This window comes from Castor canadensis, chromosome 1, assembly GCF_047511655.1.
Source record: "Castor canadensis chromosome 1, mCasCan1.hap1v2, whole genome shotgun sequence".
Classification (NCBI taxonomy): Eukaryota; Metazoa; Chordata; class Mammalia; order Rodentia; family Castoridae; genus Castor; species Castor canadensis.
In genome coordinates, this window is record NC_133386.1 from 158,172,983 (window position 1) to 158,198,475 (window position 25,493).

The following is a 25,493-nucleotide window of genomic DNA, read 5'->3' on the forward strand; positions in this document are numbered from 1 at the left end:
CCACATTTAAAGTGAGCATTTAGAGGCCCAGTGTCCTGAGATAGTCTCGGAAGTTAACATAGTAAATGAGGCCGAGTACCGTGGGTGGGAATGCCACAAGCTGTGTGAAGGCTGGCAAAGTATTTCAGTCATTGAGAATGCATCATCTGGGTTTGAAGTTTTTACTATGTTTAGCACCACAAGCTCTTTCTTGAGTAGGACATACTTTTACCAACCTAGTAGAAAAGAGCACCTTTCCATGTCTTACAATGAAAGGCACCTGGGTTTTACTTTGTGTGTACCTGCTGATGAGGCCAAACCAACATTTCTCTTTTCCTGTGGCCCTTGGTTTACATAGGATGCCTCTTCAGCCTAGGATTTTAAAGAATTTTTATATGGTCTGTTCTACTAGGTTTATGCAGTATAGCTGCTAGGGTTGTGCAGTGGGACAAGGACCATGTTGGGTTGGGGAGGAGGGTTTGGGATCCATCTTAGCTATATAGAAAAGCCTTTGTACAGCTGTGAAACTTGCCCGACCTGGCTCAGGGAATGATAGGCCCATTCACAGCACTTCACCCAGCACTTGTTTCCCCACAGGGCTGTATCATCAGCCAGTCTCATGGATATACAGCACATTTGGGAATAGTTGGTATGGAAATCTAGTATCTTAATTAGTTCAGAATCTGCACTTTCCAGGAAGAAAATAACTGGTTTTTATCTTCATATACTTCAGTTCAGTGTTTTTCAAACCTCTTTTTAAGCTCATGCCCCCTTCTGCATGATACTATATATACCCTGATTTTGGGGAGCAGAGGTATGGAGTGGAAGGCTAAGAGTAGGTGTGTTTTTTTGAGAGTCATTGTCTCATTAGTAGCTCTACATCCACAAAAATTTTGTCTAATTTTACCTGTAGAACATGTTTAAAAATTGGGCTTTTTATGTTTTATTTAAAATTTATAACATTGAATATGCTTTTCAAACTTCTGCCCCCACCAGAGGTGCACAGAGAACCAGCAGTGTTCATGGCTGCCTGGCTACTGTTTCCAAGGTGACCCTGTGCACAGAAACAGGTGTAAAAGTGAACAGGCTTAGGAATCTGACATAGTCAGCTGTTGTGTCTGTCATTCTTTCTTGCTGGCTTTTGTGGCAGGCAATTTGAATTTCCCCCATCACCCAGTTTTGGCTTCATCCTCTACCCTTGAAGGCCAGAAGCCTGTACATCTCTTTCTTTCTGTTGGTAGTAAGTCTGTGGAATCTCATTTAGAATGAGTGCCCAGGATAATCCTTATTTGGTAAGAATGTCACCTGGGAGAAAGCGATCATCTGAAATCACACACTGAATTCTTTTTATATTTTAGATCCTTTGTTTTTGCCCTTGCATGTCTGTGTGAACTGACTTCCTTGCTTCAACCCAAGACTGTCTGGCAAGCATGTTCAGGACGTTACTTGAGGGTTCCTTCCTCTAAGGAGTTCTTTCCTGACCCCTCTCCCTGCTTTGCCCTTGCTGGACCCCATGCAGACAGCTATATGTTCTTTGCCCCAACCAGACACTAAGCCCCTCAAGGTCAAGAACAGTTTGAATCTTGCATCCCCAGCACACAGGGTAGTACCTGTCTCATAACAGGAGCTCCATAAATCTTTACTGAATAAATGCTGTCACCTTAAAATGTGGACCACCTTAGGACAAAGACCTACACGTGGCTCTAGTATAGCCCTTTCTGCAGCTCCCACCCCACAGGTGCCTCAAGAAATCTGGTTGTTTGCTGAGGCTGGGCAGTGATCCCAAACCCAGCTTTATGCCTCCATCTGTGGAAGGAATTAAATCCAGATACATGTTCGTCACTTTCCTACTCTGCCTGTTCTCAGTATACATTGGTGTTTCTTTTAGCAGTAGTTTGGATAAAACAAGTGGAAATTCATGCACCTAAACTAAAGTGCCAGCTGATTTTTTCCCCTGGTTTAGTAAAGACAGTGGGTGTTAACCTGGGCCTGTTTCTATGTGAAACCAGAAGAGAAGGAGACACTGGAGGTTTGAGTCCCACCACCAAGGGCTCTGTCATCTTCCTCAAAGCCAGTGTAATTTTCTGACTTTGATGAGAAAAGCTCATTTTATAGACCGCTTTGGGAATTGGGGAACCACATCAGAAACCCCAGGAATGGTAAGACCTACTAGGCTAAGGAAGCTTGGCAAGCCTGTCTCTCAGTGTGTCTTGGAAGTGCTTGGAGGGAAGCATTCTTTTGTCAATACAGAGGGTTGGCCAGGGTGAAGACATTGGGTTATGATGTCCCCTTTGAGCCGCACCCCCTGTTTCCCACAGTGCTCTGAATTCAGCATGCCTAATACCACTCACCTGTGCCTTTGCCAGCCATCTGGATTTCCAAGTAAATTGTTCTGACAACTGTGGAACTTTAAGTCCAGACCATGAGTTCATTGCTATTTTACAATAACTTTGGAGTTCTAGCATCTCTTATCAAGCCCTGCTCCGAGATGAGGGGGCATCAGGGATCATCTTCAACCTCAGTACTCTTAACGTGAATATTAACCCATTACATAGAGGAGGCCAAGACTAGTTGCTATGAGGACTTGAAATTTTAAATTATCATGTACCATAGTCACTCCTGAGCAACTAATTCTTAGGGAAACTGAAGCTGATCTAACTGGTCTCAGGATTTAAGGGTCCCACAATCAAATTACTTACAGGTCTGTTTAAAATGCAGGTTTGGGGGAGGATGAATAGGTGCAGCCTACTGAGCATTTGTAGGGTGGATGTTGCACTCTGATCTCATGGATACATGACATCCTGAATTTGTCAAAACTCATAGCACTGCATGATACAAGATACAAATGATGGACTTTAGTTAACAGTCAACAATATTGATTCATCAAATATAGCCATGGGCCACACTGATGCAAAAATGTCAATGATAGGTCAAACTTTTGGGGAGGGGAACAAGGCAAATAAGGGGACTCTGCTTACTGTACAATTTTCCTGTAAGCTTCTAGATGCTCTAAAAAATAGTTTATTTTTTAAATTCGGGGTTTGAACCCCACAAAAGACATCCTTCTGCATCTGTGAAACCTGGGTCTTGGAGTATGTATTTTTCCCAGGTTCTCCCCAGATGATTCAGGTGTGCTCTGAGGTTTGAAACTTCCTGGATATCATTCCATCTCCTTTTACCATCTGTTGCATGCCAAGAAAGCTTAAAGGGGCTTTGTGTCTAGAGCTGTCTCCTGTGTGTTAAGATGTGTTTCATCTTTCACAGGGTGGACAAAAAGCTTCCTGCTAGTGCCAGAATATTTGCTGCAATCCCACACTGACAGTTGAACCACAACAAAGAAAATTCAGGCAAGGCCAAATTCCAGACATAGGACTGTCCATTTTCTAAAGTGTGTGATGTTTCTTCCGAAGGCTGTGTGGTGGCTCCCATTCTAAGTGTAGTCATGGATTGTAATGACAGTCTCACGTGTGTCCACTTATAAGTACATTATTGGTGTAATCCTTGACACTTTCTGTGTGTAAGGATGTGCTTTATAAGTACAGATGTGACTTTTTTAAAGTTAAAATTCTTACGGCATTTCAATGTATTTCCTTAGGTAGTCAAAAATGGAAATGCTCTGGAAATTAGTATGGGATAGAATTTTGTTAGACCTGTGAGAAGTTTCACTGGATTTCACAAAAGATTCACAGACCTGGGTAGCATGTTTTGCCACCATCAGAAAATTTCCCATTTCACTCATCACTCCTCTGCCAGGAATTTGACAAGAACAAGACCCACACAGTGATGAGACTGTGCTAAAATTCAGGGTGACACACATTATTTATAGCACTGCTGTGTGCCACTGCTGAATCCGTTTATAGAAAACGAACAAGTCTTGTAGTATGGAATCCACTGCTGAATACGTGGTGGGGACCCACCCAGCACAGGTCCACACTGGCCATGCTTTGGCAGAGGCATTGCTAACGTGCAGCCTGGAAGGTTGGGAGCCAAATCAAACTGTGTACCCATGTAAGATGGGGGTCTTAGCTTTTACTCGTTTCTCACAGGGACTCGTAACTTCAGAAGATTTAGGAATTCCTGCTTTAGACAGTGGTCTTTAAACTATTTTTTTGGTTGAATTTGTCTTTAAAATATTTATGTGCCATGAAATACTGTACATACTATAAAGCACACACAAAACATAAAAATGAAAAAGGCCATGATAAGAAATAAACACAAATAGCAGTGTGTTCTTACTGCTATATATCATCTTGTGCCCCCTTCTACAGAGACCACTGCCTGAGTCCAGTGTTACTCATTGTTCAGTGTGTGCACAAATCCCCATGGGGAGCTGGATGAAATGCAGAGTCCAATTCCGGATGTCTGGGCTACTTCATTTCTAAAAAAGCCACTGGGAACTCTGAAGCTGCTGGTCCAGGGCTCATACTTTGAGTGTCCAGTAATGAGAGAGGCACATGTTAGTTTTGTTACAGACCCTAACTGTGTGCCTTCTGGTCTCTTCCAAGCTGTCCTTACACCTAGTGTTAGGAAATAGAAATGGCTAAAGTCTGTGACACCAGCTTCCCCCAGTGAGGCTTCCAGGGGCCCCTGGGACCTTCTGACTCCTCCTCAACCTCAGGTTGCATTTTCCCACTGCTGCCTCTGTCCTCATCAACTGCATGAGCTCTGCCCTCATCTGATTAGCTTAGCAACGTCTTTGGGATGCTCCCTGGAGAGGTGTGCTGTTGACTAGAGCCAATCAGAGTTGACTACAGACCTGGTGAGTGGGTTCACTTCTGCAAGCAGCCTTCAATTCCTGCTGCACCATGACCAGAGAATTGAGCTGGGCTTCCCGAGTCACTGGCTCTCTTCATAGCCAGGATTTGGTGAGATGGATGTGAAATGAAGAACAGGGAAGAGGTTGGTGCCCCTTGAGATGCAAATATTCCCACTGGGCAGCTCGTGGCCATTGCCATCGAAGAAACTCCTAGTAGTGACATCATCTTTACTACTGTTGAGTCCTATGCTCTGAGCCAAGGTGGCTCATGGTTGGCCACAGGTGGCTGCTTCAGTATTGAGGGAAATAAAGGAAGATTTTTGCTAGAGATGTAAATTGAACTCCCAGTGCTTGTGAAAAGACCAAAATGATAGAAGCTTGGTGACATTCTGAAGAGCCAACAGTCCTTTGGGATGGTGGAATCATTGCCAAAAGGTAGGAGGAAATGGATGGAATTCTAAGTTCACCTCCCTACACCTCACCCAGTTATTGGAAGGGTCCTCCCAAAAAGGTGTTGAAAACAGAGGTAGTGTAAGTTTGTGTTGGAAGAATTGCCTGCTAAGGCATAAAATGAAAGAAGAGAGTGTTTCTCACTCCATCCTTGCCCCATGTGTCCTGGTTGTGTCTGTAGTCTAGTCTGGGTCACTTATAGTTCATGTTCTGCTACACAGGGAAATCCAACCAAGAAAGACGTTCTAACCTTGAACTTTCTCTTCAGAGGCTGCTATTGGTTTTGTTACATTGTGTATCTGTTGGGGGTGACCCATACTTGAAAAGCAGTTCCATGTCCTTTGATTGGAACTCACCTTTATTTGATTTTAAAATATATGAGAAAATGCTGTGAGTAGGATATCAGCATCACTGTGACAAGTCTCTGTACTTGTCGTGTGGGGTAAGAAGGTTCACTACATGAAATATGCCACATTTGTTTCAGCATCCATGCCTAAAAACTGTAGGACAAAGTGGTTTGTAAAGTAAAATTCTAAGTATTTGCCTAAATTTTTATTGCTGCAGTTTTATAATTAGCACTGAAGAATTGGACCCATTTTTCCCAATCACAGTTTTGCATTTCAGATGCATTTTTCTTCTTCCTTTAAGCCAAAGCTGCTTGCCTTTGGTAAAGACTGGTATTCTTCAAAGGATTTAGGCAACTATGCTAGACTAGCTGGTTGGTTTGTCCTTCTTGACCCAGAGTGAGGTTTAGTCATCTGACTTCTAAGAGGCCCTGAATGAGAAGGATCCTTTTTATAGGTTTGTTCAGAAACTCAATTTACATTCTCATAAACTCAGAGAGTCAGTGTCACACCATGTTGTGACTACGTGGAGGAATACCATGAAAGCCTGTGTTGTTTGGAGGTTGGTGGCTGAAAAGTGCGGCAGGAAGAGCTTTCCATCAACCCACAATTGTGCTTTTCAACCTTATGCAACAAAGTATCGTTGATTTATATCTTCATGTATTTATGTTGATATTGGCAAGGAATATTACGTATACAGAATTATTTTATTCCATTTTCTTTTCTATGCTCACATCTAAACCAAAAGTGTGTCCACAAATTATAGACAGGCTGACATATCTTTGAAGAAAAGTAATCAGCTAGGATTAATTTGATTTTTTTCCCCTTGTGTTTGTACTTTCATTTCTTACATCTGAGAGGTTTCTTTTGCTTTTTGCTTTTATTTTTTTTAAATGTCATGCTGTGTTAGAAGTGCATTTGGCTAGAGTGAGTGGGTGTATATTTCTTTTCCTTCTAGTCCACTTTCACCTTCCCCAGTTCTTGACAGAAAGTGACTTCGTTTGAGATTAGCCACAGTGAATGTGTGTTACTTATGCAGGCCATATTGAACTTTGAGAGTTAGAAACCACATTTCCTTCCCTCACAAGGTTATTCACAAAGCCAGTTTCACTCAGTTCCACATTGTTGCCTCAATGCATTTAAAGAAGGGGAAGAGATCTAATTACTAAACTTTGAACTCAAAATCTAGTGTGTGTGTTCTAACAGGTTCTTTTAGATTCCAAAGCTTTTTCATAGCCAGTGTCAGTTACGTACCTATTTGTTGAGAAAGTTCCTTGTAATAGGCATGTTGCCTTTACAGGTCTACTGTGAAGTCTACTCTACAAGTCTGGTCATTCCCCAAAGTTATCTGGGATGACTCAGAATGAGAAGTGGTATGTACTAAAATACTTGTAGAAGAAAATACCAATAAGAAAATGCTCACCAAAAATGGAACGCAAAAAAATGGAAGCATGGAAAAGTCAGTGTTCTCTTTGAAGTAGAAGCCACAGCCTGTTATTCATCTACTTAGTACCTTCATATCTCCTTAATTTACAGGCTAAGTTCTCAGCCTCACCTGGCATCCAAGCTCTTTGTAACCATGCCCCAGCCTCATGTAGCTCAGGTCTTGTCTTTGTTCTCAGTTTTCCAGCAACAGAACCCCTTCCCTTCTTCCAAAACACCTCTCTCTTCTATTTCTCCTGCTTTTGTGCATGTCATCCATGCGCATAGTTAGACTCTGTTTTGACTAGCAAACTCCAATACCATCTTCAGGACCAGCTTACACAGCACTCCTCTGAGACACCTGCTTCTGTGTGTCCTCAGAGCCTGTCATCCGTCCATCTGTTATACCACTCTGCATGTAGTAGCAGTTATTTACGTGTCTTAGTCTCTATTAGATTTTGAGCTTCAGGGAAAAACTAGGTCTTTTGTCTTTCTAACCCCAGGCTGGCACAGAGTCTGCTACATAGTATTTGTGGCACTGGAAAGGGGACATCCTCCAGAGTCTTTGTCCTATGATGTGGACACTTGCTGCAAATGACAGCAAATAGTAGCTAATAATTATGAAATGCTCCCCATGTGCCAGGAACTGGAGTATACACATTCTCAGTCTCATTTATCCCACCACAACTTCATGAGACTAATGTATAGCTTCACCTATCTTCCAGATAAGAAAATTACACCAAAGCATGATCAAGTTGGGATTTGAACCCACCTCCTGAACTGTGATCTTGACCAAAGCTTTATTTTCCTCACCTGAATAATGGAGATGATAGTACACTTGATAAGATTCTTTTGAAGATTTAATGCCATGATTTTTGTGAAGCATTTAGCACAGCACCCAGTGAGTATAGCATCCAGATAGTTTTCATCAACCATGATATACTAGGTCCCTCTGGTAGCAAGAGACAAAGGATGTATTCGAACTCCAGGTCTCTCTAATCATAGAGCTGTGCTCCCAATGTCCCTTAACTCTGATGCTCATGGACCACCCAGGATGCTCCAACCTTGAAATGCAGGGAAAACAATCATGGACACTTTGTGTCTTTAGCAAAGCAAAGGCTCTCTCCATCTCAGAGGTCTCTGGGGAAGCTTTGGAAGGCAGAAGCAAAGAGCCTCCACCACCCATCACTGCAGAACTCAGAGAACAATGTGGGAACTGTTCAGTAGCTTGGCAGCTTAGGCAACAACCCACTCAGTAAACATTAAGATGTCACCAGCACTCGTTAGGTCCCAGCACTAATTATTTATTTTCCCAAGGAGAATGAAGGTGTGGTCCTGGAGCTCTGGGATTCAGTCCTGGATAAGCTGGTTCCTTTCTTATGACCTCAGGCAAGTCATTTCATGTGCACCAGTGTGAGTCCCTGGTAAAGCTCTAAAGGGTGAGGTGAGACCTTCGCTGAGCCTGCAGGAACACAAGTCTTTTGAACACCATTGAGCCAGGGCCAGAGTTTCAGATGAAAACATCAGTGACTGCTTCATTCAAAAATTATGCTTTCTTAAGGAATTAGTTTTATGGAGGCAGTCTATATTAATGTGCCCAGTAGCCAATTCCCAGACAAATGTAGGTCCAACAAAAACATATTTTTCACTGAAACTAGAGAGCTATTTAAAAATATATGTGGAGCTTTTCGTAACTCAAACCATTGTAGTTGGTAGGTAACAATTCAGAAATAAGTATTTTAAATTGGGTATTTGAAAGTAAGGCAGGTTCCAGTGGCAACTCTGTTTCCACTACAATGCCATCTCCTAAAGGGAGACATACAACAGAGTTTATTTTAAAGGGTACTATTTTAAAAATATGATTGAATACATTTTTATAAACATCTGGGTGAACAGGTAAGTTCCCACTTTCCTGACCACTCTGTACAACTCCCACAGGTGCACATTAAATGAAGTAGTCTTGCAGAACTAGATCATTGTTAGGCTGGTCACATTCAGCTCCCTGGCTTTCAGTTCTTCATGCATGTTTGAAGAAGGCAGAGGGTCCTGAGTTGTCCTTGCCCTTCTCTTTCCTCTGCCGAACAATGTCAGAATTCCCACCTGTCCAGGCCCCTCTGACCTTCAGTGGTTGTCAATTTTTCAACAAAACCACATTGCATATGAGTGTTACTTGGCTGGGGGCTGCATGTGTTGACATTCCATCTCTGAAATGCTCAGCAAACTCCACTCTCTCACCTTAGCAGAAAGCTGGGGTATGTGTAGGGACAGACTTGTCTACATGCCTGCGTGCATGTAATTGCCCAGTCATATCTGTTGTTCCACTAGCAATAAAAATCCAGCAGGGAAATGAATGCTAAAATTAGTTTGTTTGTCCTTTGACAAGATCTCCCCAGTTGAAAAATTTTTGTTTATCTAACTGGCTGGGCAGACTTTGCTAAGATCAAAATTAATTGCCTTGGTTAATGGTGCACGAGGTTGTATTTTAAAGAGCTTCCACTGCATTCTCCTTGAGAGGACATTGGATCTAAGACGTCCTCTGGCAAAGTTTTTTGCATTTAGGTGTAGGTGTTTTTTCCCTCCTTTTGCTAGTTGTATGGATGTACTACTGCTGTACTCTTAAGTCACTATGCCTCTTGGAAGGGTAGATGGACAGATAGATAGATATATGACTGGACAGATGGGTGAATGTGGGTACAGTGGCAGATAGTTTCATTTGCCTTGCTATATGCCTTAGATGTCAAGCTTACTAGCACTTAAGAGGAAATAACCCTGTAAGCAGTGTCCTTGCAGAAAGTGTTTGCTAAACCCCATCCTGTGCTACATCCCAGCTACTCAGGAGACAGAGATCAGGAGAATCACAGTTTGAAGCCAGACAGAGCAAGTAGTTGCGAGACCCTATCTAGAAAAAACCCTTCACAAAAAAGAGCTGGTACAGTGGCTCAAGGTGTAGGCCATGGGTTCAAATCCCAGTACTGCAATCAATAATCAATAAATAGATAGATAAAATGATACTGTTGAGTGAAAAATGTAGTCTGTTCTGCTGTTTTGTTGGTACAACCGAAAACACGACTTGATTTACTTGAACAGATTTTCCATTGTGTTGGCATTGCATCATGTGTGATTGCTAATGTCACAGGGAGGAGGAGAGGGACATCGGGATGTTCAGTTTGGAAGCAGAAGGTGCCCCAAGAGAAGTTGCTTTGATCTCTACTGGGAGCCACTGTTCACAAGGAGGCTTCAGTGAGCGCTTTCTTCTCTGCCCCTTACTTGCTTCTGGCAACCTCCACAGCATCTCACAATTCTGTTCTTCCAAGACCATATTTCAAGAGAGACCCCAGCCAGAGTTAGAAGACATTCAAGAATCAGGAACCCTTAGAACCTACCCTCCACAAGTTAGCTGACATGCCAAATGCAGGAAAACGTCCCATGATTTAGTTCAGCTGACTCTGTGTCAAGAAAATAATGACTTGTGGGGCTTTTTGCCACATGTTACTGGACCTTGAAATATAAAATGCTTGTTTTCTCAGAAACTTTGCAGGATGATCTGAGAGGACCCCTTCAGGGATTAGAGGAATCTAAGTTGGGTTTCTGGCTCTGTCCAAGTTTTGCTTTGCCTCCTTGTTCTCCTCTGAAGATGAGGATAATGGCACAACCAGTTTCCTTTATGCTCTGTACCTGAACTATCTCCTACTAGTGGCTATGTTCCCAGGAACTCCTCTGGTTGGGAGACAGTCAGTCATCTATCTATTCAGGAAGTTCTGGAGGTCCTCCCTCTCCTGGGCAACACTGATTATATCAGAAGACAACTTTGGAGCATCACCAAGAGATCTGGGGAGAGTAAATTAGCATTAGTTCTGTTCACAGAGTTTTGTGACAAACCCCTGAAGGCATCAATCAGTATGAAAGGTGAAACTCACCATTGTCGATGCTTCAAGTCCATGGCAACCACAATAACGCTTGCCATTTATATAGTCTTATACACATCCCAGTGCACTTTCATATTCCTCATCTCATTGTCATTTTCTCCTTGTGATATTTCTATACATAAGAGGCTATGATAGTCCCATGGTTTTGATGAGAAGCAGCTTGCCTATGATGGGAAAGGTGGCTCTTCTACCCTTGATCCTTTCTTTCCACCTCCTTCTAAAGTTTGCCTGCTTTCTCCACTGCACTCTTCTGTAATAGTTTTGCCTGTGATTTGCTAATGACTTGACAGTTCCGGTATGTTACTTAGGTAAAACACCTGCTTGTATAATTGCTGACATTAAAAAGTATGTCATGAGTACATCTGACAGTTAATTTTATTCAGAAGTTCCCTTCTGCCTCATAGATTCCTCTGAATTTGGGTTAATTAAGCTGAGGGTTTTTTTGGTTTGGTTTTTCTTTTTTTCCCTCTAGCAAACTGGTGATCCTCTAGGTTGAATCAGCAGCTGAGTTATCCTGAGGCTATGAGTGGTGACAAAGCCTCAGGGAATCCTCAATTCCTTTCCCCTTGGAGCACAAGATGACATGAGGGGTTTCTGGATACAAGTGACAGACTGTGCATGACTGCTTTTGACCATACACGTGTATCATCCTTCTCTCCTTTTAAAGCTATATGACCGATGGTGGACTCGGCCTTTACACCCGTCGCCTGAACCGACTCCCTGATGGGATGGCTGTGGTGCGGGAGACCCTGCAACGAAATACCTCCCTAGGCCTTGGAGATGCTGACAGGTAAGCTCACTCTACTTGAGGTTGGCCAGATGCACAGGTGATTCTAGACTGGCCTGAGAAATGAGGGTTGTGATACTGGGAGAGTGGATAGGGGCCTCTTTAGCCCAAAGAGGAGCCCTAGGTGGCCTTGATACAGTGCCTGGGGTCAGGAACCTGCACAGCTACTGGTCCTGAATCCTACTGCTATGTAGGGTGGTGCTTCTTGTTTGTTTGTTTGTTCTTAATGGTGCTAGAAATTGAACCTAGGGTCTTACCTATACTAAGGAAGCACTTTAACAGTAGCTACAGCCCCAGCCCCAGGGTGGTGCTTCTGACAACAAGAGTACAGAGAGTTCAGGTTAGGTAGGTCAGTTGTTTGTTGTTTTGACTGTTGCTACCCACCTCTGTCAGTTCAGCAGGCCCCAGGGATCTACTTTACTTCCTTGCTCATTAGTCAGCTTTCTAGGTATTGTACCTTATGACCTACGCACAGAGAGGACTTCTGGCCTTGACTGAGTAGCCTTTACCATAGGGTCTCCTGTTGCCTGGTAACAGGAGGCAAGGCTTAATGGTGCAGATTCATACACGACACAGAGTAGCTGACATTCTAAGGGCTAAGCCAGCCAGCTTCATTGCCATCACTATCAGAGAAGAAAAGCTTAATAACACACTACAATGAAGAAAGAAGGTGCTGGGGGCATGGCTCAAGTGGTAGAGCAACTTCCTGGCAAGCACAAGGTCCTGAGTTCAAACCTCAGTACTAGGGGAAAAAAATTTAAAAATGAGAACTATTTGGCCTCTAAGTTTCTAGTCCTAACTGACACAAACTCAATCTATGACCTTGAGCAACCTATTCAAGGAAGGATTTGGACTATATATTTCCAAGTTCCCTGACAGCACCAATGTGTTATATTTCTGGATTTCAAATATTTTTTAGTGATCTTGACTGTTTAAGGAGTTTCTGGCATACCTGACTTCTTTTCACATCTGGATTGATGAGATGTAATATGGAATTTAGATATAAGTAGCTTAAAGTAGCCATACATTTTTAGGATGCTCATCCTTAGGTTTCAGAAAGCCGGATAGTAACCCAAGATCACTTTTTCACTTCTTTCCTAGCAGGACATGCTTTTTATAAATAGCTGAATGACTTCTGTAGTTCTCTGGCTTCAGAGAAACAGGGCAGCACACTAAAGAGACAGACACTGAAATCATACCCAGCAGTGGTATTTACTAACTGGGAATCTTTAAGTTCCCTAGCGGAGGGATGGAAAATGTGGGCAGGTATGGGGAGCGCTGAATTCCTTGACAGGAACTTGGGATCTGGCCCAGTATATACCACTGAGTCCTGACTTGATTGACATGTCCTCCTCTGAGTTCCCCAGTGTCCAAGGTGGTCATTTATATCAGGGATAGTAGAAGGCTATCCACCATAGTTCTAGCTCAAGACAGCTTTTTTTTTTTTTTTCATTTTTCTTTTATTATTCATATGTGCATACAAGGCTTGGTTCATTTCTCCCCCCTGCCCCCACCCCCTCCCTTACCACCCACTCCACCCCCTCCCTCTCCCCCCCACTCAATACCCAGCAGAAACTATTTTGCCCTTATTTCTAATTTTGTTGTAGAGAGAGTATAAGCAATAATAGGAAGGAACAAGGGTTTTTGCTGGTTGAGATAAGGATAGCTATACAGGGCATTGACTCACATTGATTTCCTGTGCGTGGGTGTTACCTTCTAGGTTAATTCTTTTTGATCTAACCTTTTCTCTAGTTCTTGGTCCCCTTTTCCTATTGGCCTCAGTTGCTTTAAGGTATCTGCTTTAGTTTCTCTGCGTTAAGGGCAACAAATGCTAGCTAGTTTTTTAGGTGTTCAAGACAGCTTTTTAACATTTTCTGTAATTAGTAAAAGTACTTGTCTGAAAATTTCATAGAAATACAAACCATTGGAGAGATGCTCTTCCTAAGGTATAAACTCATTGTAATGAAAGTCTTTCTAGTAAATATTAGCAGGGGGGAAAAAAAAGTTGCTGCAACACCCCTACTGGAGATTTCATAGTTTACCAAATTATTCTGCTTATTTGTGTTCTCCTGTAATCATGTAATTGGTTAGTAATTCTGTTAGCATAAATACAGCCTTACAAGATATGTTTCCCCTTGTAGCAAAAGAAGAGTCTGGGCTAGGTGGGTTAATTTAATGCTTCATTGCAGGGTTAATGGAATTATTATGGATCACAGCTGAGCTTGTTTCTGCTTTTTGGAGATGGAAGATTTGGGGGCAGGGTTGGAAAGGTGGAGAGTGTTTGTTATGTTGTATTAGTTCTGCCTGTATGCGTGAACCAAATGAACAACAGTATCTTCTGGTTCTCCCCATACTAGATCATTGTGTCATCATTTAAGACTAAATGGGTAACCAGCAAAGTTTTAATGCAGGAACTCATGTGACTTTAAAAAAAAAATAGGATCTGGTAATTATAATAAATTTCTTTCTACTTTATATAAGTTCTGGCCTGTAGGCAGGGAGATATTTTACATTGTTTTAGAATATGCTAAATTTCTTTAATCTCCAAAATGAACAGATCATACAGATGCTTCATCTTTGGCAAAACTGAAACAGTAGTGGATTTGCTTCTATAAAATTCTCCATGTAAATATTTTACAAAAGAATGTATTCTAGATGAGTGTTTCTTAAAGTGGGAGGCTAATGTTGATAATATAGGAAATAATTATAAATGGGAAATATTTCTATTTGGCATTATATTTTAAGTTTAATTAAAAAAATACTTACAGCTAACATATCAAACTCATGATTTTACAAATATTACTTCAGGTAAGAATAGTGTAGGTGTGAGACAATTGAAAAATGCCACAGATGGTGAATACACAAATGGCTGCAATTTGAGTAATACTGTTCTTCTCCCTATAATTAGAAATATGTTCTTTGAACAAATTAGATAAGTAACCAGAATTCTTCCCTAATGACCTAAAAAGCAAATGTCCAAGAGCTGAGATATTTCCAGGAATCTATATATAAAAAAAATTCCCAGTCCTTATGGATTCACACATAAGCAATATTTCTATAAAGGAAATAGGAAAAGTACTGAAGATTAGACCTGATTAGATCTCAGCGAAGGGAAAACTAGAATAAAAAAGGCAGAGTACCCTGTGAGTAAGAAAATCATTAACCTTAACCAAGGAGCTCAGGAGGACAGCAGCTATTCCTGAGACCTTAACGATGCTGACCTCTCTGACAGACCTTGGCTATTTGCAACAGGATGTGGCTGGGATATCTTTAAGTTACTAAAAGTACTGATAGGAATGTGTACCTTTGGGGGCCCAGAGATAGAGACCTTGTCAATTTGTGAGTCTTGTTTGTCACCAGCCAGCTTCTGAGAAGTAATAAAGGAAGATAGTTAATTCTGAATGCCAAGTCTCCCCTTGATCTCCCTTCACTCTTCAGGGTTGCCACCCTTGGGCTCCAGTTCTTTCCTGATAGTGATCAGTGGCTACTTCCAGCAGACTAGGTCCAGCTGGTTGAGAAGGGAGGATCAAAAGGGACAAATGAAGGTGGCTTATTACCAGTCATAGGCCCCAGATAACAGACAAATGAAGGGCACTGTGGGAAAAAGAAGAAATATAACAAGCAGGGCCAAGAGACTGAGCTGACAGTGAAATGGTTGGCTGAACTCTGCCACTTCTTATATGTACTTTGGTCTCCTCAGATCCCATTAACAATCCTTGAACTCCAGCAAGTTGGATGCTTTGAAAACTGAAAGTGTAGCTCTGGGGAAGTTTCCACTCTGAGCACCTTTCTCAGTCACTTCAGCATCACTGTCCTCAGCAGCCTTAATTGACCCTATCTCTTAGCAGACAATAGGATCCTATTTATGTCACTGGAAGCATGAGGATTCTAGCAGTCAGTCTCAGTGTGCACATAGATGAGGAAGTCTTTGGGACTTGGTAACTTTATTCCAAACCATTAAAACCATGATTGAACTCCAGTGTCTTTTATTAGTTGGGGCAATAAAGCTATATTACTTCAAACTTTCCAAAGACAAAGCACAAATGCTGTATGGTAAGTTAGCCTGAGATTTGAACAAAAAGAAAGCTACCCTCTGACATCATTCCAGGAAACCAAGCAAAAAGGAGAGGCTGTGTTTTTTTTCCCCTTGTGTTACAAATGTTTCATCACCTCCCAAATTATGCATGTGGGAGACACTGAAACTGCTCTTTCAGTGAAGGATTCAGAGTCACCATGCAGATTTCTCAGCCCTGGCACTGGCGCTCAGAACTGTCCCACTTTCCACTTGAATTGGGAGGTTGCTCTTCCACTGAGTCCCACAGTGTGAGGATGTAACTATGCAACCTGGTATTTGAGCGGCCTGCCAAGCTGAGCCTTCCTTCCTCATCCAGAGTGTCACAAGAGCCCCAAGAGCCCATGCACTGCTTAGCTTTGTGATTTGTGTGGAACAAAGTGGCCCTTCTGGCACTGAGCAGTGCGTTCACGGACTCGGGCCCAGCCTAGAGGACAGTGTTTAATCCAGGCCAGAAGGCCCCAGCTCATAGGTAGAATGGTGGTGATCCCTTATAGGGGTTGGTCCCCAAACCACTTGGTTTTTTTTGTCATGGTACCTGCTGGCTCCATAGAAGAGAAGGAATGTAACAAGAGATTTCTTTCTTCATGTTCTAGTCCAAACCTGTAATAGTTATTATTATCATACCCTAAATGTCTCCATCGTTGAGTCTCCAGAATCTGTGTGTGTGGTTGTGTTATCTGGCAAGGGGGGGTTATGGGGAGATTACTCTAGATCATCTAGAGGGGCCCCATGTGATCATAAGGTCCTTAAAAGTAGAAGGGGGAAGCAGTAGAGAAGGTTAGAGTAATGCCCTGTGAGAATTACTTGGCCTGCCTTTGCTAGCCTGGAAGATGAAGAAGAAGACCACAGTCAAAGAACTCAGGTAGCCTCTGAGAGGGGACAGGCAGGGCATGTACTTCCCTGGGGTTTCAGAAATGAATGCAGACCTGCTAATTGATCTTAGCTCCGGGACCCATGTTGAAACTATGAAATAATGCATTGTTATCGCTTTTAGCTGCTTCATTTATAATAATTTGCTACATCAGCAGTAAGAAATTATGACAAACTTCTATCAGAAAGTAATAAAAACAAAGATAGTTGCCATTTCCTAATGGATTTTATATGCCAGGACTTGTGCCAAATACCGTGCCATAACAGCTTATTTACACCCCTGACTCTTGAAGAGGGCATATTATGGTAGCCTCATAGACTTAAGGCAGTGGTGCTAAGAGAGACTCAGTAAACTAGTCCAAGGTTATACAGCTAACAAGGGTCCAAACTGGGATGGAAATCCAGGCCAGTCTGATATTGCTCCTACCCCACTAACTACCTAACAAGGGAGCTCTCCTTGTAGAGATTCTCTCATTCCCTTACTCTGAACCCTTATCTTGGTACCATCTCATTAAATGATCCCCAAGTCACTAAAGACACCAGTGATGCCCTGATGGGTAGATAACTGAACTTAATCTGAAGGACAATGCAAAATAGTCCACAACAAGACTAAAGGAATATTTTCTGGCTCATTTCTTCCCATCCCAGATTTTCTGTAGGTAGACACTTTGGGTAGGCTTATCCTTGACTTACCCATCAGTGACCTCAGGCAAAAGTCCTTTTTTTTATATGAAGCTGGCCCAGTTTACTCCTTAGCCTCCTTGCAGGTTCAGAGTAGCAATGCCTGTTTGTATATTCTGACCAAGAATTTTGTATTTTTATATTATCAGTTGGGGAAGGAGCCCACAATTTCAAAGTATGATACTTTAGTGACCCAGGAAATCCAGGGTCACTGGAATATGTAAAGACTCTGCAGTCATCCAAAAAGTTATCTTTCCTGGTCTTAGCTGACCACTGTATTGTCACTTTTCATTGCTATGACAAAAATACCTGAGCAAATTAACACAAAGAAGGAAAAACTTACTTTAGCTAATGGTTTCAGTCCCTGGTCAAAAGGCTCCATTGTTCTTATGCCTGTGGTGGAGGACAGCTGCTTACCTCATGGCAGCCAGAGAATAGAGATTGATAAGAAGGGGCCAGGGACAAGATATATCCTTCAAAGGCATGGTCCTTGTTTTTTCTTTTTATTTCTTTTATTCATATGTTCATACAATGTTTGGGTCATTTTTCCCCCCTTTCCCCCTGTCTCCCCCCCGCACCTCATCCCTCTCCCCCCCACCTCCTCACTACCAGGCAGAAACTATTTTGCCCTTATCTCTAATTTTGTCGAAGAGAGAGTATAAGCAATAACAGGAAGGACCAAGGGTTTTTGCTAGTTGAGACAAGGATAGCTATAATGGGGGTTTACTCACATAAGGCATAGTCCTTGTGACAAACTTCCTCAGATCAGGCTCTACCTCCTAATAAGTAATTTAGTATAAGCTCATCAATGGATTAACTAATTCATTGGTGAATTTAGCATCCTCATTATCTAATCACCTCTCAGTAGTACCATCAGCTAGGGGACCAAGCCTTCAGTACAATGTATTTTAGATTCAAACCGTAACAGTCCCTGAGTCAATGTCAGAAGTTTCCCTTCCCAGAGTATAGCGTCTGCAGTGTCTCCAGATGCTGGACCATGGTTCAAGGAGCACCCTTTGAAAAAAAAAAAAAAAGAAGCCACTCTCCTGCCCCTCACCTTTGCCTCCATCTGTATATATTGTTCTCTGTCAGTTCCTAATTTTCCCACTGTCACCAAATTGAGCAAGCCTTCCCCCCACCCTGCCACAAATCCATTTCCATCTATCTCTAGCTGCTAATATTTGAGCCATATCTGAAATGTATTTCCCCTACATCCGTATGGTAACGGTGATACCCACTATAACAGTCACTAGTAAAACATGTGGATATTTAAATAAAAAATTAACCAAAATTAAGTGGCTTAGTTATATCAACCACATTCCAAGTGTTCAAAAGTCCCAGTGGCTCCTGCTATCCTATTGTCCAGTGCATATGTAGAACAGTTCCATCGTTATAGAAAGTCCTTTTGGATAGCACTGATATATACCATCTCAGTTCTGTCACTAAAGGCAGCTGTGGAGTAAAGAGAAGGAGTAGTGTTTACTATAAAGATATGCTGGTTCCAACCTGGCATGGTGTGTACACCTATAAACCTAGCACTTAAGAGACTAAGGTAGGAGGATGGAGAGTCTGAGGCCAGCCTGTGCTACATAGTCTCAAAAAAGAAAACAAAGCAAAAAAGATACCCTGGTTCTAGTTCCCATGCTCTCTCTTAGGCAAGTCACTTAATTCCTCTGAGTTTTGTCTTGAAAATAAGAACTGTTGTGAAGGTGGAATGAGGTCAGGGACAATGGTGAAGATGTTTTGTAAAGCACAAAAGACAAATGCCCTTCACTGTTCTTAAGTCCTGTAAGCCATTCAGAGCAATCTGGACTCTACTCCTATGCAGCTCATTTTTCTTGCATTTTTTTTTCTGGCAGTACAGGGGTTTGAACTCAGGGCCTCACATTTGCTAGGCAGGTGAGCTACTACTTTAGTCACTCCAGTTTTATTTGTGTTTTTGTGTTGAGTACTTTTTTGAGATAGGATCTTGAGAACTGTTTACCTGGCTGGCTTCAAACTGCAGTCCTCCATTATAGGCATGAACCATCAGCACTTGGCATCATTTTTCTTTCTATTTAGTTAGTTAACGTATAATTAAGTTCTCTTCTTTTTAGAGCGGCTTATAATAACTACCTATAATAGCTGGGTATGGTAGTACACACCTGTAATTCCAGCTTCTAAGGAGGAGGAGATCAGGAAGATCATGGTTCGAGGGCAGCCAGGGTAAAAAGTTTGAGTGGACCCCCCACCCCCATTTCAACCAATGATTGAGTATGGTGGCATGAGTTTGTCATCCCAGCTACTAAGGAATCATAAATAGTCCAGGCTGGACTGGGCATAAATGTGAGACCCTATTCAAAAAATCTTAAGCCTAAAATGTTTGGAGCATGGCTCAAGTGGTAGAGCACCTGCCTACCAAGCACAAGGCCCTGAGTTCAAAGCCCAGCATTAAAAAAAAAAATTTGAAAACTACATATATTAAAGAATAATTGTAAATTAAGGGAATATAGCATTAGGACCAGGGGAAAATATATGTAAGGATGTTATATGTAGAAAATGGAATGAAAATAGAAAATACATACGTACATATAGCATATATACATACAAGCCATATCCTATATAACTGTATTTTGAGCATTGATCTTTCTGACCCAAGTCAAGTTGAAAGGAACTTTGCCTTGCTTTTGTTCCCTTCTGTTCTGATACATAATAGTATGTTATGTCTTCATGTTTTCTTGCTCAGGTTAGGCAGTTTCTCTCTCTCCCTCCCTCCCTCTCTCCCTCTTCCGCCCTCCCTACTGCCCCCCACCCCACATTCTTCTCTTCCTCTCTCATTTTTCTTTCCTTTTCTGAGTGCCTCATAACTCCCTGTGATAGCCGTTATCTGTCCTGCATTCAAGAGTTGTGGCCCTTCTCTAGGGACAAATAGTTGTCTGCAGTACAGAACCCAGCACAGTGATCTTCATCGTCTTTCTTTTCCATCCCATGCCCCTTCCTCTCCTGCTTGTGTATCCCAAGATTTAAGAAAAGAAAAAAAAAAAAAAGTAGGAGAAAGTAAATCACTTTTATTTTAAGGCTCATAGAAGGAGCCTGAGGCAAATCCCTATTTCCGTGGTAACAGGGTGATAATTACTACCTCCGCCTTCCCAAGGGCCACTTTGCTGCTGATACCCCTGGCTTCCTTTTTAGGTAAGAGCTGCTTCTTGTGGGATCTGTGGGCAGGAGCCACCTGGGCTGAACAGGAGGTGGTGCTGACAGGAAGCAAAGCCATGTGCACCATAAACCATAGAGGAATTCTCTGGGGTTGTAAAGAGAAGAGAAACAATAGACTGCAGAGTATCATTTCTTAGCATGCAGAGTTCTTACTTAAAAATGAAAGGAAGAAAGAAAAAGCAGTATGGTGGCCTGTAATTTCTTAATGTTGCCCAAGTTTGTAACTTGGTTCCATAACTCTGCTGCGCTACAATAGAAGCACAGCTGGCTGGGGGATCGGGGGTGGAGACGATCACCCTGTCCCCAAAGCACATCTTCTACAATTGGTACCTTTTCAACAGCTGTTTAAAGAAAATTTGTAGATTTACAGTATGAAAGCCAGAATGAGAGACTAAGGAGAAATGGGAAAATGGGAAATCTTTCTGTGCTTACCTTCCAGCAACCCAAAAGTCCCAATCTCCAGTCAGATTGTGTCCTACACCAGAAAATAATAATGTGTTTTAATTCAGGAATCTGGGCAAGTCCTGTATCAGTTAGGGTAGGTTATACTGCATAACAGCTTTAAAAAATCCACCCTCATCTGCTGACCAATAGGAAGCATTGTTGTACATCTCGTTCTCTTCTGGGACTCAAGTTGCAGAGGGACTTTCACTTAGAGCATTGGTAAAATCCCCAGGTTGAAAGGAAGCGGCATAGTGAGCCACCAAAGTACTGGGAATGACCATGGAAACTGCCACTCATTGGTCACTGGCCGAAGGAAGTCATGGCTACAGTTACATTCACAGGTGAACAGAAGTACAGGTTTACCATGTGCCTGCCAGGAGAAACGAAGACACACGGTGAATTTCACTGTTTGTCACATTTGAAGGACAGCCTGAGCTTAATGTTCCCCCCATCTCCGGATGTTTAACCAACTCTGGGTCCTGCAGTTTGTCACAGGTTTTCTGTGCACTCTCAGGTGCCAGGCATTGTGCCATCCAGTGTAATAGATAGCCTCAAGTAGCTTCTCTGAGTGGGGGGAACGTGAGCAGGTATAATTGTCATTTTAGTAGAGAGGAACATGGTAGCTGCATCTATTTACCCAAAACTGTGGGTCAGTTGTATGTCAACACAGTAATTAAACTGTGTTTTGATATGTGACCATCTATAAAAAATGCTGATGACTATTTAACAGGCTGTTGGGATCCAAAGACAAATAGGACCTAGTTCCTGCACTCAAAAAGCCACAGTAGAGTGGAGGGGAAGAGAAACTGAGGTGAGCCACTGTGCTAGAGCCATGCTTGCCCTGTGCTAACTGTGGTCCGACATTGCGAACTTGCTGTTGTTTTAATAAAATGCAGGAGGTTTGCTTGTCTTGTTTTTTTTGTCAGTGGTGTTTTTAAAACATTATCCAAGTGTCAAAGGCCAATTCTTCTCATCATCCACATGGGATTTCTTTTTGTTTCCTTTCATACCTTTGTTGCTTTTAAAGAGCAGTCTGGTCACACCCTCTGTTACTGAAATGTAAGCTCTGATTGGAATAAGCCTGGTGTGTAAGGCAGCCCCCATGCTGGCCTCTGCAGATGTGTCCCTAGTTTCAGTGTGACCTTTATATTGGCCTTATTTCACCGCTGTGCCAGAGTTTTATACAAGGTTACTTTGCATGTGAATGTATTTTCCCGAGGCTGCCTCTCCTGAGTCTGTTCTTGTTACATGAAAGTGCTCAATGCCAAGGCCGGGTGTGCCCAGACTCTTTAATTGTAGCCCTCTCACTTTGCACTGAGGAAGTTGAGATTGTTAGTGGCCCAACAACTCCTCTCCATCCTTCAGGCTCCAGGGAGCCTGTGGGTTTGGAAAACATCAGCTCTGTGGAACTCAGGTGAAAGTACACCCTGTCTATTTGCTGTTGATTATAATACAGTCCATGAAATAAAGGAAGAAGTGCCCTAGGAACAAGAGACCTTGTCTGAGACCTGGCTCTGCCATCATTGAATATCTTAGGCAAGGGACATCCTCTTGACACCCATTTCTTCATCTGTGTGGTCAGACCAGATCAGCTGACCTTTAAGGTCTCTGTGCTCCTGTGAGTCAGTGTTCAGATACCACCTGAAGGCAGAATTAGCAGAATGACTCAGGGAGATACCTCATCCTTTCAGGGCAGGGACTCCCCAAACTCCTCCTGGTTGATAGTCAGATGACACATGTTGTTGTGTCATGGTGTTTCAGTCAAGAACTGGCTTTTCAACCAAGTCTCTAACATGTCCATACATGAGTGGCACTTGGCTGCCTTTCTGCACCCCCTTGTTCACTCCACAGATCTCTTTCAGGGAGGGATGCCTCAAGGTGTCTGTCCTCGCTATGGTTCACAGGTAAGTTTGCCCAACTCCTGATGCACTTTGAGGGTTTATAGGAGCAGGAAGCTGATACTGCTAATTGCAGGTACAGAAGAATGCCTGGGGTTGAAGAACTATTGAGACCTTCCAAGAGGAAGTGTGGGAAGGATAGAGCCATAGTCAACAGTGGAGGCATCTGGACCTTTCTGATACTTTGGAGAAAATCTGTCGTATATTGCAGTGGATTTTGTTTCAACTAGAGCTTCACCAAAATTATATTAGGAGATGAAGCTCATAGAATTAGTCTTATTTTCATTGAAATAAGTTTCTAAGTAACTGATAAGCAATGAATTAGACTCCTTTTGGTGAGTGTTTTGACTTAGGATTTAATTAAAGTTACAGGTACATTGTCCCCAAATCAACATAGGTAGGTGGTCACTACCTGTTCAAAGCTGAGTGGGTGGTCAGCCTTGGGAAGTGGCAGAGTAATTCGTGTTCCTGTAGCCACAAAACCACTGCCAAAGCAGGTATGTGAGAACTTGGTAAGCATCTCCTTAGTGCCTGTAACAACTGAGGCTCTTATAGAGGTCTCTACTGCTGGACTACTGCCCTTGAATACAATTTCCTGCCCAAGTACTGTTTTCTCCATCTGGAAGCCTCCACAAAAGACAAGATCAGGTGCAGTTCAGAGTCAGGCAGGCTCTGCTGAGACCAGGGGGAATCCTATCACCTACTTTAGAGGATCTTAGGGATGCATGAAGCTGCGGGTGTAACATTGTTCTCTTAAGAATATTTAATTGTTTTGTTGCCAGCAAAGACTTCAGAATTGTCCTTGTCCTATTGATCACACCAGCTGACCCTCGTTGTCTGCCTGCAGTTGCCCCCTCCTGGAGTGGCCTCTTCTGTAGGCTCCTGTGGCTTCTTTGAGTCTCAGCAACCCCAGGAAGAAGAGGCTGCTTGTGTGCTCCAGCGGCAGCCTGCTTGTTTTCCTCATCTGCTGTGCCCTTTGATTTATCTTTCTCATTAATCCCTGGTGCTCAGTATCTTACAATGGCCTGAGACAAGATCTGAAGAGAGATTGACATTTTGAGGGATGTTGCAAGATTGTGTGGAGGATATTAAATGGGGACTGAGGGAAATTAGGTGGTTTCATGGCTCAGTGGGCTTCATCCCCCAGGTCAAGGATATCTGTTGATACCTCTCCCTATAGCTTATCCTGAGATTGGAGGAGAGAGACTCAAGCAGCCTTACAGTTTCCTTGGGGGCAAAGTGAGGCCTGAAAAAGAAATCCTCCCTGGCTGCTTATTTGAGTTGTCTGGAAGTAGTTTGTGGGTAGCCCATGAATATGCACTAGTTGAACCCATAGAAAACTTGTGCAGCAGAATCATGGGGCATTGTATTTTGGATAGGAGTCTTTCGTGTGGCTTTTTATGGGGTACAGAGGTGGACTGTAGACAGTAGGCGCAGAAGTCCCTTTGGGTGCCCTGCACTCATCCAGAAGCTGACTGAGCACTATGTGGGAATATGAGGATGTATGTCCAGGTACCCTCTGAATAGAGGAAGAGTTCCTGTGGAGAGAAGGGTCCTTTTCTCCATTGTCATTGTGGTAGCAACTCAGGAGGGCTCTGGAGGCACAAGAGCTGTGAGACTGTGTAATCTTCCCCACAGGACTCTTGGCACTTTGCTATCTATGATCCTAGTCTCTGAATTTTATTGTCAACAACAGTAACTCTCATTTGTTGCACACCTGCTGTCATCCAGGTATTTTCCTTTATGATGTACACATTAGCTTTAACCTCCCAGAGGACCAACCAGTACAGGAATTATCCCCATTTCACAGACAAGGAAGCGTTGATCAGTTAATTTATATGACTTGATTGGGGTTACTTAGCAGTGAGTGGCAGAACTTGAATCCTATCCCAGGTCTGGCTAGCTCTAAAGCCATTTGTATTGGTGACACCATGCTACCCTATCTCTAAGAGGGGGCTGTAGGTCATTGTTGATGAGTCTATGGATCTAGTTGTCTCTTTCTCAGACAATTAAGCATAACCTTCTCACTTCCTTTCTTGAGAAACCCTGGTAGACTCTAGGACTGACTTTAGCCTCACCTTCCCTGGGATGCCTCCTGCCTCTCTCCCCACCTCCCAGGCAGGATCCTATAGCAGTCTCATTTCTCTAGGGTCCCCTCCACCTGCACTTTGCCCTCCAGTGGCACTTTTCAAGCGTTTTGAGATGTAGACTACTAGGTGCAGCCTTCCCCTTTAGGAGGATACCATATTCTTCTTGGCTCTCTCAGGCTTTGCACAGAACCTAGCACCAAAGGTAGCAGATGTTTGCTATCTGTTTACTGAATGAATTGATAATTGGTAAGATTTAATGAATACTTATTTTCCCTTCCTTTTTCCATCTAGTCCATTGGTGTGTTCTCTCTCTCTCTCTCTCCCTCTCCCTCTCTCTCCCCCTCCCTCTTTCTCTCCCTTTCTCCCCCTTTCTCCCTCTCTTTTCTCTCTCTTTCCCATGCTTTCACAGCAGTCCAGGCAGCATCATCTGTCCTCTGAGATTCCACTGTGACCTGCAGATTGTATAGCAGCCATTGCTATTGTCCCCTCTGTCCCTTCCTGACATTTCTCTTCAATAACTTTGCATTGTACATAAAATAAAATCCAGGCTCCTTAGACTATATCCTCCAAGGTTGT

General features: G+C 42.7%; 1 protein-coding gene across 10 annotated transcripts in view; it reads left to right on the forward strand.

The window, feature by feature from the left end:
• Nav2 (neuron navigator 2) overlaps positions 1-25,493 on the forward strand; it is a 686,981-nt gene that overhangs the window by 552,594 nt on the left and 108,894 nt on the right. For all 10 annotated transcript variants that reach the window (XM_074042824.1, XM_074042825.1, XM_020171284.2 and 7 more), the window contains one exon: positions 11,545-11,667. In XM_074042824.1, coding sequence (XP_073898925.1) covers positions 11,545-11,667 — 123 coding nt within the window. The remainder of the gene's footprint in view (positions 1-11,544; positions 11,668-25,493) is intronic.